This window comes from Cebus imitator, unplaced genomic scaffold, assembly GCF_001604975.1.
Source record: "Cebus imitator isolate Cc_AM_T3 unplaced genomic scaffold, Cebus_imitator-1.0 Scaffold132, whole genome shotgun sequence".
NCBI classification, from domain to species: domain Eukaryota; kingdom Metazoa; phylum Chordata; class Mammalia; order Primates; family Cebidae; genus Cebus; species Cebus imitator.
In genome coordinates, this window is record NW_016107447.1 from 2,321,245 (window position 1) to 2,340,434 (window position 19,190).

General features: G+C 39.7%; 1 protein-coding gene across 7 annotated transcripts; it reads right to left on the bottom strand.

Annotated features, from left to right (window-relative positions):
* Positions 1–5,476: 5,476 nt before the first annotated feature.
* ZNF334 (zinc finger protein 334) lies at positions 5,477–18,796 on the bottom strand. 7 transcript variants are annotated; one of them, XM_037743016.1, is made up of 5 exons: positions 18,731–18,796; positions 17,287–17,345; positions 10,126–10,252; positions 9,722–9,814; positions 5,477–8,616 (listed from the first exon to the last, which is right to left on the bottom strand). In XM_037743016.1, the coding sequence occupies exons 1-5, from the start codon at positions 18,783–18,785 to the stop codon at positions 6,797–6,799; spliced, it is 2,154 nt and encodes a 717-aa protein (XP_037598944.1). In that variant the 5' UTR covers positions 18,786–18,796; the 3' UTR covers positions 5,477–6,796. The 7 variants fall into 7 exon arrangements, with proteins under 7 accessions (XP_037598944.1, XP_017396790.1, XP_017396794.1 ...); XM_017541301.1 differs by having other exon boundaries at positions 18,658–18,771; XM_017541305.2 differs by having other exon boundaries at positions 9,722–9,867; positions 18,658–18,771.
* Between the last annotated feature and the right edge of the window lie 394 nt (positions 18,797–19,190).

The following is a 19,190-nucleotide window of genomic DNA, read 5'->3' on the forward strand; positions in this document are numbered from 1 at the left end:
AAGTTAAGTGGGTTCAACTAAATCTGAAATTGGGTAAAGCAGTTCCTGTGGTGAGCAGTGATAAGCTAAGAGGCAGCTAGAAGGATGCAGTGAAAAGAACATTCATTTTGCTGTTTGTTCATAATTGTCTTTCACTGGATTAACAAATAGAAGTAGCTATCTAAAGATGCAAACTTTTATAGGTTAGACGATGCAACCCTAATCTAAGCATAAGGAAAACAAAAGCCATCTTTTCTGAATGAATTAGAAGTCTTGGAGAACTTTGCTAGTAGACAGTGAAAAGTAAAAAGCTGATTATGACTCTGAACTAAAGGGTAAAGAATTAGGAGTGGTGACATGAGACATCCAAAGGTCTTGGGTCTGTGGATAAGATGGTTTCTGCTGCCTTGCCTAAATGGCCAGGGGTGGTGGCTCATGCCTGTAATCCCAGCACTTTGGGAGGCTGAGGTGGGTGGATCACTTGAGGTCAGGAGTTTCAGACCAGCCTGGCCAACATGGTAAACCCTGTCTCTACTGAAAATACATGGTGGCATGTGCCTGTGATCCCAGCTACATGGGAGGCTGAGGCAGGAGAATTGCTTGAACTCAGGAGGCGGAGGTTGCAGGGCAACAGAGCCAGACTCCATCTCAAAAAAAAAAAAAGCCAAAAAATAAATGAATATAACTGAGACACCCAGCTTCCCTGAATAGTTTGCACCATTCTTTTATGTTTCTAAAGAATCAGGAAGAAATAGAGAGATTGCAACAATTCTAGGCCTTAGATTCAGAATATGGAGAACTCTACTGGGAGTATTACGTTATCTGAAATTGATTTCTTGTTGTATGTCTTCAATGCTAAGCTTTCTAGTATATGCTAATACTAGCATGTAATATTGAATACATTTAAGCCTTGTATCAGAAGTCGAATTATACTTTCCCGAATTTGTTCTAATAAACATCGGTGGTAACTTGCCAGTGTTTGGCCAAGTGGGATGGGCATAGTTAGGGTTGGCCTCAATCCATAGACACTATTCAGTTTCTTTATTCTCTCATGTTTCTTTGCTTACTCAGACATGACACACGACAGGAGCTGTCGCAGAGCTCAATTGTATAATCCCCAGGTGTGCCTCCTTTTCATCTGCCTCACTACTTGTGTGTTGAGGCATCAGTATGTTTATATCTCTAAGGAAAGGTATATATGTGTGTATATATGGCTCACTTTTCACAAATAACAGACACATTAGTTTTATAGATCTCAAATTACATATAAGCCAAAAATGCAGCTGAAATAAGTTAACTGAGTGCAAAGAAAATATTGTAATAAAAAATTAAAAAATATTTTTATGAATATTACAAAAATGGGAATGGCTATTGGGATAAAGATAAAAATTATGCACAGTACCTGTCATTCCTAATTTTGGTCCTTAAAGTCCTGGGTTAAAGTTAAACAGGAAACATTTTACATGTTTCAAATATGCAAAGACTTTTCAACACGGCTCCTATCAGGGTCAAACTGCTAACTCTAAAGCCTATAGTGAGAAGAGAAAAGTTTTCTAGGACACACCAGAACAACTTGTTCTGAAAAGCCTAGTGTCCCAAATTCACCATCACCAAACTCTAATTTTTTATTGACATCTAACACTTTCTTCTTTGTATCTCTGCCATACTTCTTAGGGGCTATCACTAATTTCTAAGCCCAACGTCTCCTTTTGTGAAAAAGGTAAAAGAATAGCCATCATGTAAACGTTAGGCTAGTCAAAACATCCTCATTGGAAAGTTTCAGCAGAAAGTTTTCTATTTTCTTTGGGGTTTTAATTAAAATCATAACAGTTCTATTGTTTAAGCAAAAATAACAGATGGAGAGAGAGGTTAAATACTTCAATTTAGGCGTAAAATGTCATCTGCACATTAAATGATGCATCTTTTGCTTTTAATAATTAAATCCTTACATTGTTTTCATTCTCACATATTTGAGGAGATATAAATATAATAGTTTGTGGGTTTAATGGAATCCCTCTCTAAAGATATGTTGAAGTTTTAACTGCTGGTGCTCATGAATTCGACCCTATTTAAAAATAGGATCATTTTGAAGATGTAATCAAGATTAAATCATACTAGATTAGGGTGGGTCCTAAGTTCAATCACTGTCTTCATAAGAGGAGACACAAGACAACTGGCTGTTGAATGAATGCTTTAACTCTTTTAAATATTAAATTATCTCTGAAGATAGCTTCCACAGAATGCAAAATTGGAGTCAGCACAGAATATGATCCATGTACTTTATATAAACAATGTTAGGTATCTGCATTAACTCACTGGCTATCCCTAATCCCCACCCCCCACCTTTTTTTTTTGCCTAAAACATATCTAGTCTGGTTAACTTTTAAATTATCATGGGGTACAAGGGTATTCCCTTCATTGTCAGGGAACCAATATGAGGAACCTGCCACTAAGTAAGTCTGTTTCCACTATGCATTCTGGGACTGAGGAAATAACCACAGGATGGGCCTGTGGTCCCACTGGCAGAAGGAAACCCTAGTGGAGTTGGATTCAGGCCAAGACTCTATCTCCTGACCTTCATAAGTCTCCACTCTGATTATGGGCCACTGTAGTGTTTGGAAGCTATGAGAATTCACATAATTAGAGCCAATATCCAAGTCCCCAGAGAGGTCTGGGTATTTCCTTCTCCCTCATGCATGGCCATGGTGGTCAGGGTGACCACAGAGACCCTTGGGAGGGCCTGGAGAAAGATTTTCACAATGCCTCTATGGCTACATTGCAGGAACTTTCTTAAAAGGTCTTTCTGAAGCCACTTCGGGTCTAGGAATTGGCTTAAGTCTCAAAGTTGAGTAAGGTGCTATGAATTCCCAATATAATTCCTTAGGTAATATCTCTGTCCAGGAGACCCAGAAATTGTTCACCTCTATGTCAAGCTGCTCCTTCAAAGGAGGCCCATCTAATTTCATTCTGGGGTCTCCATGATGCACTAGCTGTCACTGGCAGGCCAACACCTGATTACCACTGTTTCCTAAGGCATGTTACAACAGTGTCTGCTTTGTCTCCAAAAGTGAGGTGCTGCTGCCTGGTTTACCAAGCTCCAGAACCTCATTTCCATTTTGAGGATCTGTTTCATGGGACCACTTCTGGTACCAGTTAAAGAATTAGTCCCATTAAGAAATGGCTCATTTGAAAGGAATGAAAGAAAATTGAATGAAGAGATGCTACAAAACTGTGAGAAGGGTTGCAGGAAACCAAAAAGGGATCCCTAGCCCTGAAGGGAAAGCAGGAGTGTGGTGGCTTTGTAATCTGTCACTTTGGCTCAGCTGATTTTATGTTCCCCAGAATTCCCTGTGTGTTTCCAGTGAGGGTGGGTCACAGAGGACATCTTGGCATGAGATCTGGAGGGTGGTGACAAAGAAACACTCATTTTGTTTTTATGCTTAGAAAGGCTTCTGGCCCCAACACATTTCTTACCTGTTGGTTCTTATTGGCGTGGCTCAGTAGACAAGCCTGTGGCTGCTCTTCTTTCCGCAGGATCTTCACCAGCTCTTCCAGCTTCTGGGATATATGTGTGCTTAGCAACACGACAAATGGCATCAACCTCTGTAGGACACCCACATCATTTAGGTAGAAGACAGTAAAAACTACCACAGCTTTCTGTGTGGGTTCCAGCTTGTCTTTGTACTCTCTCACTTGGTGTTCACTTTCCCTACTTGCTTGGCCTGCAGACTTCAAGTGGCAGCATCAGCCATGAGGACAGTCATATAACAGGCTTCCTATAGTACCCTGGAGTCAAGTTTTGACAACAAATCTATCTACAGAACATACATATGGTTCTCCTGCTCTGATTGAACTCTAAATGATACAGGAAGGAAATGACTTTTGGGATCTGGGAATAGCTGTAGCTGCAGAAGAGGGCCACAAATAGGGTCTCAACCAGACACTTGATGGCAAGAGACCTCAGTTGATGCAGTTCATAGAGGTCTGCCCTAAGCATGTAGAGTAGGGTAGAGAGTGGTTCTGGAGGAACAGAGTATCCAGAAGCATCAGGCTTCTGAAGTATAACACTTGCTGTAGACATGATGGAGTAATGTGTTTCAGGATATGCAAAGAAAGTTAGCTGGGCATTTTCTAACCAGACTGATCTTCAAACATACATAAAGTCCATTGGCAAACTGTGAACATATAATAATTCAGAGACTGTTATATCCATCTTAAAGAATAAGCTATCATTTTAAATTATATTCCAGGTGAACAGGGAGAGAAGAGGGAAGAAGAGTACCAACTAATTTCATTATTGACTAACAGTAAGACACTAATATAGTATCTTTCCCTTAGTCCCTGCAAATAACAGGGATATTAAGGCATTATATAAAGATATCAGTATATTAGTAACTGACAGAACAAAAATGCAAATGCTCCACAATACTATGTAGTGAATGACAAATAGGAAGATAAAATAATCTGGCAGAACTGAAACTAAATGTGTCATATCCATAATACCAACTTATGAAATCATTTCCCATTCTCTCTCATATAATCTTATTCCCCATTTCATTGCAAAATAGAAACAATTATAAAAAATAAATTCACAAACTTCCACCACATCAACCCATATGGGTGAGTGAGCTAGCATGGCATGACCATTGCCTATTCTCTTAGAAGGGCTACCTTTCCCCCTTACACATAGGTTCCAACCCATCTCACCTATGCAGAACATCTATAAACATGTATTTATTGCTATCTCTAGAAAGAAGCCTCCATTGACTACACTTTACTCTCAAGTTACTATGCCATTTCTCTTGCCTTAAGTACAACTCCTTGAAAGGGTTGTTTGCATTGTTTCCATTGCAACTCCTCTCACCTTTCTTGAAACTGCTCCATTCTTACGGTGGCCGCCTGTGGTAGCCAGCCTCTGATATGGCTCCAGAGGTCTCCACCTCCTGATATTCATGCTTCTGTGTGATTTCCTTCCGCACCACATCATGGTTGGTCTGTGCGACCAATTAAGCACAGTGAAAGTGACAGCTGTAATTTCTTTGTGTCTTGAAATTTGGTGTCTTGTGCTCTTCATTTTTATTCCACTTGGGGTTCATTAAACTTCTTGGACTTGTGAATTTACATTTTCCTAAGATTTGAAAAAAATGGTTCCAACATTAAAGGATAAATTTAGAGAAATTTGGCATAAAAATTAGATATTTTTGTTTTTCTTTACTACATTAAAGTGAAAGGTAACTTAATTCACAATAGCACAATAGCAACCAAATCTTTGAAGTGACTATGAATACCTTTCACAGGAAAAGAGCCAGATCAGTATACACACATACATATGTATATACTTATATATATTAACACATGCATATGTGTGTACACACACATTTATCCATCCTACTGAAGGACATAAGAACTGAATAAATGGATAAATCAATCATGTTCATATTGGGTTCACCATTTTACCTCCATTTAAACAATAACAAGACAAATAGCAGACAGGAGTCAGGAAGAAATTTTTATTACTGATTAAATTGGAGATCAAGTTGGAGGATGCAACTTAGTGTGACCTTTCAGCTAATGGGTCAGTTAGCTGAATGACAGAATTAGACCAATTTACCAATCACAGTCAATACCTGTGACAAGAAATTGTACTTGCAGGACAGCCCACAATGAAGAGGGAATTCAGCTGAGCAAACCCAGTTACCCATCACTCTAAACAATTAGATATGCCCCCTTCATCTTCCCTGGGGCAGAATGCATAATGTGAGAGAGGCTAGGAATGGGTAGAGGGAAAACCCTACTCGTGGAAATCAGGACTTGAAAGGTAAACATTTCCCAATAACTCCATATTAGTGGCAATCCTATCTCATCACATATATCCATACAATGTAATCCTAATTGGCTTCGCAGGGGCGTTTTGTTCTCAGAATTTGATAAGTGACTTCTAAAGAACACCTCTAATGAAGATATTGATTAGGAAATCCAAGAGATGTTTGAAAACATACTAATTGACATAAACCACTGGTAGATGGGGTTGAGTGGATATTAGAGAACACTAAAACAAGAGAAACAAACACTTTTTGGATTCCACCATCATCAGAATTCTTTTTGTTGCTCAAGAATGCTCACTTCTGCATGTTTTTCCGACTGCAATTGCTGTTTTCTTGACTTGGCTGAAAGCTTCAGTATCACAAACTGGCTATCCTGTGCCTCTCTTCCGTTAGAAAGGTCTTAGGAACAGCTTCCATTGGCTCAGCTTTACCAAATGCTCATCTGTGGTATAATTACCATGGGTGCATGAAGTATCATGGTTAGTTCTCCTGAGTTGTCACCTTTGCAGATAAAACTATATAGTATGCTAGTCTGCTACTAGAAGACTATGGAGTTAGCAGACAATAAAAAAGCTGCCTAATCTGAAAATACACCATAAATTGAGAAACTGTGAATTACTCAACTATCACAGGAACAATGGTATTGATTTGAAATGAAGGTCAGATCCTCACACCTCATAACATATACTACCAAGTAACAATTTAACTTAAATAATGTTTGTTTCATTATTTTGAAAGGGAGGGACATTTGGCATAACCTTTGAATTGCTGTTGAATATTTTCATAATTCACAATGAATACATTTATTAAACTATTTCCTTCCTGCATGATTTCTGATGGTAATTAGAATTACTGAGGATTGAACAGTGACAGAAAACTTTTCCATATTCATTACATTCACAAGATTTTGCTCCTCTATACGTATTCATAGTTTAGCATTGTGCAAGTTATTTGATTTGTTGCTTTGTTGGAATTTATTACTTTGTCGGAACTTATTCCTTGTGTGTCTTCTGATGTAAAAGAAAGTTTGATTTGTGGCGAAATGTTTTCTCACATTTGTTACATTCATAAGGTTTCTCTCCTGTGTGTATTTTCTGATGTTCAGTGAGAGTCCATAGTCGACGGTAGGTTTTTCCACATTGATTACATTCATATGGTTTCTCTCCTGTGTGAATTCTTCTATGGACTCTGAAGGTTGACTTATGGCAGAAGGATTTCCCACAGTCATCACATTCATATGGTTTCTCACCAGTGTGAGTTCGCCGATGTTCAACAAAGGAGAACTTCTGACAGAAGGCTTTCCCACATTCATTACACTCATAGGGTCTCTCTCCTGTGTGAGTTCTCTGATGGTGAGTGAGGGCTGACTTCCTGCAGTAGGTTCTCCCACATTCGTTGCATTCGTATGGTCTCTCCCATATAGTTCTCTGATGCACAATGAGGTGTGAGTTTTTATTGATGGCATGCCCATGTTCACTACACTCATAAATATTCTCCTTTGTGTTCATTCTCTTATACTGACTGCAGTTTGACTTCACAATGGATATTCTACCACATTTATTAAACATACCGTGTTTTTCTCCTGTGTGTGTTCTCTGATGTATAGTGAGTGTTGACTTATGGCAGAAAAATTTCCCACATTCATTACATTCATAAGACTTCTTTCCTCTATGAGTTATCTGATGTGCAACGAGGGCTGATTTTGTACATAAAAATTTTCTGCACTGACTGCATTCATAGGGCTTCTCTCCTGTATGACTTCTTCGATGCACATTGAGAGCAGATTGACAAAAGAAGGTTTTCTCACATTCATGACATTCATAGGGTTTTTCCCCCGTGTGAATTCTCTGATGTGTAGTAAGGGCGGACTGACAGAAGAAGGTTTTCCCACATTCCTTACATTCATTTGGCTTCTCTCCTCTGTGAGTTCTTTGATGTACGATAAGATAAGATTTCTTGCTGAAGGCATTTCCACATTCCTTGCATTCATAAGGCTTCTCCCCTGTGTGTGACCTGAAATGTTCAGCCAGGGCTGATTTCCGAAAGAAGGTCTTTCCACATTCATTACACTCATAGGATTTCTCCCCTCTATGAATTTTCTGGTGTACAATGAGGGCAGATTTGTCCATGAAAGTTTTCCCACATTCACTGCATTCATAGGGTCTCTCTCCAGTATGAATTCTTTGGTGTCGAGTAAGGCTTGTCTTCACACGAAAAGTTTTCCTACAATCATTACAAACATAGGGTTTCTCCCCTGTATGAATTCTCTGATGTACCATGAGGGTAGATCTCCTAGAAAAGGTTTTCCTACATTCATTACATTCATTTGATTTCCTTTCAGTCTGTCTCTCCTTCTGTGTAATGATAATTGCCCTCTTGAAGAAAGTTTTCTCACATTTATTATAGTCAAAAGGTTGTTTCAAAATCTGAATGTTCTGATGCAGAGTAAGATTTTCATTTTCATTGCTGGCTTTCCTCATTGGAATAGATCTGTTTTTTCTCATTCCCGAATGACTTTGCTCATGCTTACTATGGAATAATGGCTTCCCAAATCCACTGTACTCATCAGGAATCTTTCTGCTTTCTTTGCTTTTCTTTGCAACAATTACTTCTGAATTCGTTTTCAAACTGTTTCCTCCTGGATTACATTTATAGGGCATTTTTCTTGAGGGAACCCTATTCATGCCCAGATTAAATGTTGTCCCAAATACATTCTCTCTTTCTGTAATCAGTGTTTTGTTGCTGAAGAATACAGTTTGTCTCAAATGTGTGTCTTGGATTTCCTTGTTCTTCTCTAAGGCATCATCAACTTCTAGAAAAAGAAAGACAATTAACAATAATTGGTGAGTCTTTATATATTTTCCATGCAACGAGAATTCCTTAGAAATGCATTGTTTTAGGGGTTACACTTTAGGCTCAGCCTACCAAGATCAAACAAATTTCAAGTGCAAATATCTCCTACTTGGTTGATTTGAAGAAAAGCAAAAAATAAAAAAAAAGCAAATCCATCCATATGAGCCAATATTTAAGAGGGGAAAAGGAAGAAGAAACTAGGAAAGAATACAAGGACTTTTGACACTTTACAAATACTACTAAACACTGAGTGGAAAAAGTAAATAGTCACATGGAATAGTACACAAAGCTGGAAGTGTGCTGATGGAGTATTTAATAAAACACACAAGAGTCAAGTAAGCACTTAGAGAAAGACTGATACAGTGAGATCAGGTAAAACAGATGTCAGAAAAATGGTCTGTTATCTAAACACACAAGAAGAAAGGGTAAACCTTACATTTTTGCAGTAACATGAAACTCTCGAATTTGTACAATGCAAAGGGGAATGGAAAGTAAGATTGTGGGCTGAGCAGAGCTGGGACTATAGGAAGGCAAGCAGGATACCAAGGACACCTGTACAATCCTGATAACTGAGTGTCTTAAATTTTGCATGCCAGGCACTTTGTTTGCCTCACCCTACTCTGGATCCTGGTGAAGCTCATAATGCAAAGGGAAACCATGTTATTTCTCAGTTAAGCGATAGAGAGAAAAATGGAAGGCAACTAAAAAGATCATGACAGATCTCTGAATGTCTGAAATATAAACTAAATCTATGACAGTGGTGGATGGGGCAAGGGAGGCAACAGAGAATGTTACAGAAATAAAGTTTAAGGTGTGGTAAAAGAGGAGCTTGAATTCTGCAGATAGATAACTTAGTGGCAAAGTCTTTATAAATTTCAATTAGTTATTGGGGAGAACATTTCAGATGTTTACAGCAAGGCAGTTAATCAACCTCAATCATTTCCAAAGGTCTGGGGTCAAAAAAAGAAATTCATGAAAAATATTACAGGGGCCAACTATTGTCACTGACCACCATGGAACACTCATTTCCATTGGTTCCACCTGCTCAGTTATCATTTACTTACCTGGGTAGTTCTGATTTGAGAATTCCTCCACTATCCATGGTTCTTCTCCTTGCTCCAATTTGAAAATCACATCTGGTTTGCTAACATGATATCCTGTTAATGGGAAATTACAGAACTTGGACCAAGATCTTTGGACATCAGGGACTCTGAAGAATGAAGAAAGTACAGCTTCAGAAGCTGTGCAATGAAGATGCCCAGCAATAGCTCAGTAAAGCTAGAACATTTTGGTGAAGAGTGAGGAACAGGCAGTGAATACATACATATACTTCTACTCTCTAAAAGAGTTTAATCATTGTGCTCCCCTGATGCTCAAGGCTAAATAATTAAATTCTAGAAATCAACATATTTCTGTAACACAGAAGAAATGTATGCTCTTGGGAGTTGTACAGGGAAACAGTCATTACCCACAGAGACCAAGTTGCTGTAGTTCTCCAGCATCACATCCCTGTACAGGAGCCTCTGAGCAGGGTCCAGTTGCTGCCATTCCTCTTCAGTGAAGTTCACAGTTAGGTCCTGGAATGAAACTGATCTCTGAAAGAAAATGTTTGATCTCAAGTGATCAGAACTGAGTGATAACAAATGTATGGTAACATCAAATATAAGCAGACCACTGCCATGGCTAATGGAGTGCTATAAAGAGATATAATTGTGGGAGGGCAGAAAATTAAAAATCTGTCACTGTGTTCATTTTAAAATAAAATTTAAAAATGTACTGAGCTTATACCATGTCCTCGAGCTATTTCAATTGCCTGGATTACTAATCACAGAAAATACTAATGTTGCTTTCGAGGAGCATACATTCTGACAGGGTGACAAAAGTAGAAACGTACATCTTTAAAGAGCAATGCTGGACATACACACAAGATAAAGGGTGATCACAAAAGGAGAAAGTTTGCTCCGTTTTTTGTTACCCCTTCTTTGAGGGGATAACATTTTTAGTCCTGAAATATAAACAGTATGTTTTATAGGATTGTAGGTATTCATTAAGAATATACACAGACACAAAACACACACGGGGAGTTTGGGAATTACAAATCTCTCCATATGAAAGGATAGTAAGGAGTGGGACAGAGCCCAGAGAATAAAGGAACTCTTTTCTCTAATTAGTAGTCTTGAAATCTAGATAGAATAGCACATCAGCAAAACGTTCTTGCACAACTAATATACATTTACTTAGAAATTGTAGTATATTTCCAAGTTACTTCAAACTATACATTAATATCAATAAAGCTTAATTATTTTTTGATTCTTTTGGCTGAAATACAAATAAGAATAGACGTCCAGTGGATTGCTGGGGTGCTCCCTATCCTCCACTTTGCAGACCACTGTTGTGAATAATGGAAATCCATAAAAAGGTATTTGTAAGCAAGGACTGAAGATTTGTGACCAAATATGTATTTTGAAACAATGCTCTAGAGTATAGTGGTTGGCAAACTACAACCCGTGGGCAAAATCTAGGCTACTGGGACCCAAATATGGTCATGTTAATTTGCTTACACATGCTCTGTGACTGCTTTCATGCCTCAACAGCTGTGCTGAGTAAATCCAACAGAGTCCACGTGGCCAGTAAAGTCAAAAATATTGACCTTGTTCTCCAAAGAAAAAATTTGCTGTCCCCTACTCTAGAAAAATGGAAACTGGTTTAAAGGTCAAATTAGAGGGGAAGAAAACTAAGACACCGCTGCAGGACATGACCACAGGTAGTTCCTGGGAAATGGGAAGGAGAGAATCAGTCCTACATAATGAGAGGCAAGGGAAGTTGACCTCTAGTTGATGTGCACTAGATGTCATGTGCAGATTATTCCGCATCATCAGCTGGGCTGATGCTAGTAGTATATATGGAGAATAGGAAAACAAAACAAAAAAGAGAACAGAGCATAGGAAATGAAAGCACTGATCTTTACCATACTGTGCTTGAAGTGTCTGTTGAGTAAAGAAGTAGAAATGTCTAGCTGGTAGTTGGATATATGGTTCTGGAGCTCAGAGGAGAAACAGCACAGTGATCAGAAGCAACATTTGAAAGCATAAATAATGAGGAAGGTCTCCATGAACTGATATGAAGTGAAAAAAGCAAGTATTAAAGAATATCTATAATATTCTACCTTTTATGTAAGAAAGGAGATGTAAGAAAACACACATGTCAGGGTGTGGTGGCTCACACCTGTAATCCCAGCACTTTGAGAGGTCAAGGTGGGCGGATCGCTGGAGCTCAGAAGTTTGAGACCAGTCTGGGCAACATGACAAAACCTCTTTCTCTACAAAAAAAGTTAGCTGGGCACAGTGGTATGTGCTGCTCGGGAGGCTGTGGTAAGAGGATCACTCAATCTTGGCAGGCAGAGACTGCAGTATGCTGAGATTGTGCCACTGCACTCCAGCAGCCTGGGTGACAGTGCAAGACCTCATCTCAAATAAAAACAAAAACAAAAACAAAAAATACCCTCATATATAATCACAATGTGTACAAAAAACTTATGGAAAGGATACACCAGAAACTCATGAAACTGGTTGCCTTCAGGGGAGAGGTGGAGTCAGATGGAAAGAATGGAAGGATGGGAACAGGGTAGAAGAGATGAGAAGGACTGACACTTCTCTAAAATATCTTTCTGTAAAGTTTTGATTTTTAGAACTACAGTAGGCCAGGTGTGGTGCCTCATGCCTGTAATCACAGCACTTTGGGAGGCTGAGGTGGGAGGATTGCTTAGCTTAAACTCAGGAGTTCAAGACCAGCCTAGGCAACATAGTGAGACCCCATCACTCAATTTTTTTTTTTTTTTTTTTTTTGTGCCACGAGTAGTGGTGCATGTCTGCAGTCCCAACTACTTGGGAAGCTAAGGTGGGAGAACTGATTGAGCTGAGAAAGGCAAGGCTTTAGTGAGCTATGATTGTACCACTGCACTCAAGCCTGGGTGACAGAGCAAAACTCAGTCTCAAAAATTAAGTAAGTTAAATAAGTAAGTAAAAAGGAAAGAAAGAAAAGGAAGAGGAAAGGAAAAGAAAGGAGAAATGAAAGAAAAGGAAGGAGAAAAGGAAAAGGGAAACAGGAGAAAGGGAAGGGGAAGGGGAAGGGGAAAGAAAGAAAAGAATAGGATGAACCCTGCAAAATAACTAACCAGCAAAGTATCAAGGTTCTAAGTGAAAAAGGACCATCGTGGGTTGCAAGAGGCTAAAGAGACAGGACATTTAACGCAACTTGGGTTCCTAGGTTGGATCCTTGAAGTGAAAAAGGATATTCATGGAAAATAATTAGCAGAATTTGAATAAGATTAGATAATAGTACTGTATTCATGTTAATTTCCTGGTTTTAATCACTATAATATAGTTTTGAAAGGTCGGGGAAGTGAGGTGAAGGAGACACAGGTACTTTATATTTGATTTTTCTCATTCTTTATATTTCAAAATAAAGCAGTAAAAAATAGCAGTGCTGCCTCCACCTCTGCAGACACCTGGGGTTTGGCCTACTGTACGTCTCACCTCACTCACATGACTGTCCTAGGTCACCCCAGTCTTTCTTTTCTTTGAGCTGCTATACATCTTTCTACTGACACACTTTATTAGGTAATTTAGTGAGGCCTTTCCCGCTATCACCACTTAACTAGAAATAGTTACATTACCCATTTTATTTTCTCCATGAATTACTTCCTCCAAAGGACCTACAAGCTTCCTGAAGATTAACAGTATCTTATAATTACATGCACAACAATAGACATATAAGGTCTTAACGACTAGAAAGAATGACTGGCAAAAATATTTGAAACAAAAAGCCAGGGACAAAGAGTGCCAGCAAATTGGAGAGCCCTCACTAGAAAGTTCTGTACTCACTAAGGTAGACCCAGTACACTTCATAGCAGAAGGTGCAAAGTAAGAACAGTGAATGTGTTCACTTTGTGAGAAACTGAAAGGTGCTTATGACAAAAGAAAAAGAAACTCAATTCACCTGGTCACTCAGGTCCACTCTGCAAGCAACGCTGTAAGCAGAACGATGATCCATTCAGAGCAGAGAGGAGTTCACAGATTCATATAAAACAAGATTACCCACAAAAAAGAAATGATGAGCACTACTATGAGCAGGCATATGGCTACTGAGGACATGTGCCTACATCTTTAAAGGCTAACAGTCTTACTTGTAAGGTAGACAGATAATGACCAGACCCTACATGTAATGCAGAGATGAAGACAGCCACCATTGCTCTGTAAGCACACAGTTTGTGGACACAGATGATGCGGGCAGGAATGGGTCCTATGGTGAGATGGCTCCTGGCTATGGTTACAATGTAGACAGAAAAGGGGTAGAAAGTCAAGGAGCAAACAGTGGAAACACGGTTCAAAGCAGGGGCGTAAAATTTGGGGTATGTTCAGGAAACTAAATGCAGACCACCATCACTCTTCAGAGGGGCTGAGTGTGAGTGGTCCCTTCCACTGGGGGCATTTGGCCCATCTGTGGAGACATTTTTGGCCGTCAGGGTTCTGTGGGATGCTGTTGGCATTTGGTGGAGGGAGAGGAAAGGAGGGATGGTAGAGACACTGAAACATGCAGGACCTTCTCCTACAGGAAAGAAATGCCCCAAATCCTGTATAACTTTCTAATCTCAAATATTCATAAAAATGAAAAATCTGTTTATAATCATCTGAGCCTAGAACCTTACTCCATTTGGCACTGGAACACATAGTGTTTTTATATATATTTTATCCATATTAAATTTTCTTCAGTGTAATAGTGGATACATCAAGGGCAGTTTGTATTTGATTTGAACTAGAACTTTAATGATTTTCACTCCTGAAAAATATCACTCATGGCAATGCTATGTACAGTATTCAAATCATGACACATCATTCCTGTATCAATGTAAACTTGTAATTATCATATTCATAGTGATTTAACCTAAAAGAAGTCTGTATAAACATCAAACTACTTTTATGACTTCTACTATAGTTTTATCTGGACATGTCTGTATTAAGATACATATTATTTTTAATTACTGTATTTATTTCTCCTCTATATTCAAGTTCTATTGATTTTTTAAAAATTACACAAGCAGGTTATATTATTTAGGATCTCCAAAACAGGATGGCTATTTTGGAGATCCTATTATATTATTTAGGATAGCCATCCTATTTTGGAGATCCTAAATAATATAACCTACTTGTGTAATTTTCAAAAGGGAGGACTCAGACTGTATCATTTCATCTGGGAACTCCAAGCCAGAACAGCGAGGGTAAGGGAAGTAAGGAAGGGAGGAAAGAAAGGATGTAAACAATGAGATACAAGAGGCATTAGCATGCTGCCCACCACTTCACAAGCCCCAAAGATGGGCAAGTTTCCTTAGAATGAGCATGGGCTCAGCACGTGGGACATCTCCAGGTGGACCACCAGGATGAACTGAACTCAGTGCACAGAAGAGAGAAATGGTGGGGAATTCATCTGCCCACCTCCTTCTCATTTTCCATTTCCCTTCATTCAAGGTTCACCCACAGTGAGTTAACTTGCCCACACTTCCAGGTTGCATCATCTGGCACCACCATCTGGCCCCTCAGGAAGCTGGTACCACACCTTATGGTGTGTGGTTTCATCCAAGTCTAAAAGAGGAGGCAGCCTGGTGTGAGTAGGTGGCATTAACTAGGAGCGATAAAGGAGATGGCTGACTATGGAAGGTTTGCATCCCAATATAGCTTGTGAAAAAGTATGTTCTGTAAATGGATATGGGTCTGGCAGAGTTGAGAACCACCTCAGCACAGTTTGTATTGTTTGTGTAATATCTTTCTCCTTCATTAGCATGTGAGCTCCATGAGGACAAAGACAGTATCTCTTTCATTCAAGCTGAAGGTAGACCATCTAGCATAGTGTATGACACCCAACTGTTTGATCAATATACAGTTGTTGAATGAAAGGTCCAGAGTGGTAGGAATTAAGAAGAGGCAGAAAATGGTCATGACAAAAACAGCCTTATAGGTCATACCAAGGATGCTGAACTTGTATTCTGTAAGTGGCATGGAACCTCTTAAGTCATTTCTGTATTAAGACATGATCACATTGGCATTTTGGAGGAATTGGTCAGTGTGAACAACAGCCTTGAGGTGGGGAAAGGAAGGGAGGAAGGGGCCAAGCAGACTACTGAGAAAGCTATTAATATTTTGTCAACCCATGAACTGAGGCAGGAGAAGTAGGAATGGAAGTGAAAGGACAAATTCAAGAAAGGTTTATGAGACAACATTAGCAAGCTTGACAAACATATGGTAGGAGGTGAGAAAAAGGAGAGATGAAGATGGACTTCCTTTTCTGGCTTGCCTCACTGGCCTGATGGAAGCAGCACTGACAGGGAATAAAGAAGAAGCACACTGAGCAAGTTGTAAACATTATTTCCATTTTGGTTACGAGGACTCCAAGTGCCTTCCGGACACCCTTATAGAGATGTCCAGCAAGAATCTCAAACTGAGGTTCTCAGGGTAGAAATATTTCAGAGCATAAAGAGTTACAAGTTAAAACCACAAAGGGCATGAAAAAAATCAGAAAGAATAATGGGCTAACAATGAAATAGCAATGTTCATGAAACAAGAGAAGAAGATTTTATAAAAGATAATAAAAAAGATATGATTACAGGCTGAGTGTGGCGGCTCACAATTGTAATCACAGCACTCTGGGAGGCCAAGGTGGGAGGATCACTTGAGCCCAGGAGTTTGAGACCAGCCTGGGCAACACAGTGAGACTTCGCCTCAATTAAAAAAAAAAAAAGACATGATTACAGAGCTACAAAAATCATCATGCGAGGATACCACAGAAATTATCACAGGTGCATATTAGGTAGGGGCAGTCATACTGTCAAATGCAACAAAGAGTCTGGTAAAGTATGAACCGGAAAAGACTCATCAGGTTTGAAAACATTTAGGTTACTGCTAAATTTTTCCAGAACAGATCCATCAGAGTGGTGGGGGCAGTCACAAGACTGTATCAAGTGGGTTGAAATGAGACAGGCACGTGAAGAAATTTTACCTACAGAATATCACACTGAATTGTTCCCTCTAGAACTTGCTTTAAAAGGATGGCTGTAATAAATAGTTATAGGGCATTATTTGGGGAGCGTTATTTTATTTATTGCAGGTTTTACCCACTTATTCTAGGTCCTATCACTGGATCATAGACATCAGAGAGAGCCATCAGAATGCTGCCTGCTCAGATGACACAGAGTTGGTTCCCTGTGATTACTATGCTCTGCTTGGGTATAGAAGTCACAAGAAACCAACAGTATTTCTTTCCCAGCTGTTTTTTGGCAAAGCTGCCTCTATTTCACTTACTCAAAGATCATCTAAGAAAATTTTTAGATATAAATGATGGGAAAATCACACGAAATGCCAGTGTAAGGCCTACCTCATATTGTCTGGGCCTTTCTGGAACCATTTGAATAAGTCTATAGAAATATATGTTTTCTGTGTATCTATGTCCACTTTTCCAGTATTGATCAGATACTCTTCTCTGATGCTGAATTTTATACATTTCAATTTCATCTGCAAACTACTCTAAACCTCTTGAAATTCACTGTATAATGTGGGAAGTAAATCCCTGAGCAACTTACCTGAAATTTGTTCATTTTCGGGTTCTCTTGAGAAAGGGCCAAGAGTGTTAAAAGCAGAGCTGGGTAAGGAAGAATGGGGAATGGAATCATGAGCAATCTGGGTCACACAGCAGCTCTACAATTACCCACAAAGACAGCCACACACCCATTTAAAAACATGGCCTTTTGACCAGTCTGGTTCAGGAAGCAACAGCTTGAGGAAATGTTCACTTGTCCATTTATGGTTCTGGAATGGTCACATGCAGCTTTTCTTACTGAGTGAATGTCAACAAATGTTTTCTACTTTATTACAGTCAATTTATGCCTCTTTTGAAAAAAACTGAAAACCTCTGAGTCCAATTAATAGGAGATTAGGTCAATGAAAGTTAGTATATACAAAGCCAGGAACACTATTTCAGCATTAAAAGGGGTTACAGGATTAAAAGATCTATTGGAATAGGAAAATGATACTATATCATTTACCTATTTTCCTACTAATGTGTTTAGCCACTTGAGACGAGAGAATCCAGAAAGAATGAATGAAAGTGCTTTAAGATGTTTGTCTTTTTGACAGTTTGGTCTATCTTAGCTGCAGTTTCACAACAGAACATTTTCCTAAGAAACTTGTGGTAGATAAATGTGGTAGATGACCTGGTACTCAAGAGACTACAATTCAGTTATTGGCTCTGTTACTAGCAAACTGCGTTACTGAATATTTACTAAGTAGCAATTTTAAAATAAGTTAGTTTTTAGTCTTTTTTTTACCCCTATTATGTGGCTCTGTAAGGGGTAAACTCAGTAAATCCCAGGGGAGGTGATGAACATGGTTTGTGCAACTCAGAATAAACAAAGGGTGGAAATGGTGGGGAATGACATGAATGTGTTTAGGAAGTAATGAAGAAATCATTTCCTTAGTTATAACCAGTACGCCTTCCCTCCAACCAAGGACTCTCAGATACCTCCAGAGAAGTGTCTTTTCCTGTCAAATCTGGACCCCGCCCACTCCCTTCAACTGCAACTCACATCCTTCTAAAAGTTGAGTTGAAATTTGCTGAGCTATAGTAATCAACCACTGCAGAAGTAAGTCATCAGCAGTTCTGGAAAGAGGCTCTAGCTGTTTGGATGTGCAAACGTTTCACCTTCACCAAGCACCTTCTTCAGGCAAATCAGGGCCCTAGACAGAGCCCACCCCGTGGCCTACAGGTCAGGAGTCCACTCCTGCCCTGGCTGCCTGCCCTCCCGCGCACAGGAAACCCTCCCTCGAGAGACTGGGAGAGCGCGTCCACCCTCTGCGGACCCGAGGCCAGTTCCGCCCAGCCCCACCGTTCCTTCCGACGCCCGAGTGCTCGCTTGGAGCTTGCTGCCAGCCCTTTCTATAGCTTGTAGGTGCACCTGCTTCGCCTCCAGTTCGCACCAGGTATAGGTGACTGTGGGAGCACGGATCCACAAACAGCAACACTCTCAACCGGAAGAGCCTGGCAAACTGGAAGCGCGTCCCGGTAAAGAACAAGACTGCACATGCGCAGAAAGGCCACCAGGCCGCCTTTCTCGGGGCTCTCGCGAGACCCGCGCCAGCTTTCGGGACCACAGTCCCCAGAAGGCGTCGCGGCCACCGCCCTGCCCTGAGGGACCTTTGAAGAGCTTCTGCTTTAACTACAGGGCTTGGGTGACTACTGTGAATCATCAATACGAAAAGTAAAGTTTCATACCCGTTTCACTGAAGGCTATAGATGAGAAAGGAAAATTCTGCGAAATGAAAATGACTGCGAAAGACATTCCAGCAGAATATTAAGGGAATAATACTAACGACCTGCAGAATTTCTCCCAAACAGGATACAGAATCATTGCTGGCTTTTAATACGTGAAAGCTGAAGATAAATCAGAGTATCTCTAAAGAAAATGATCTATTAGCCGTAACCCCAATT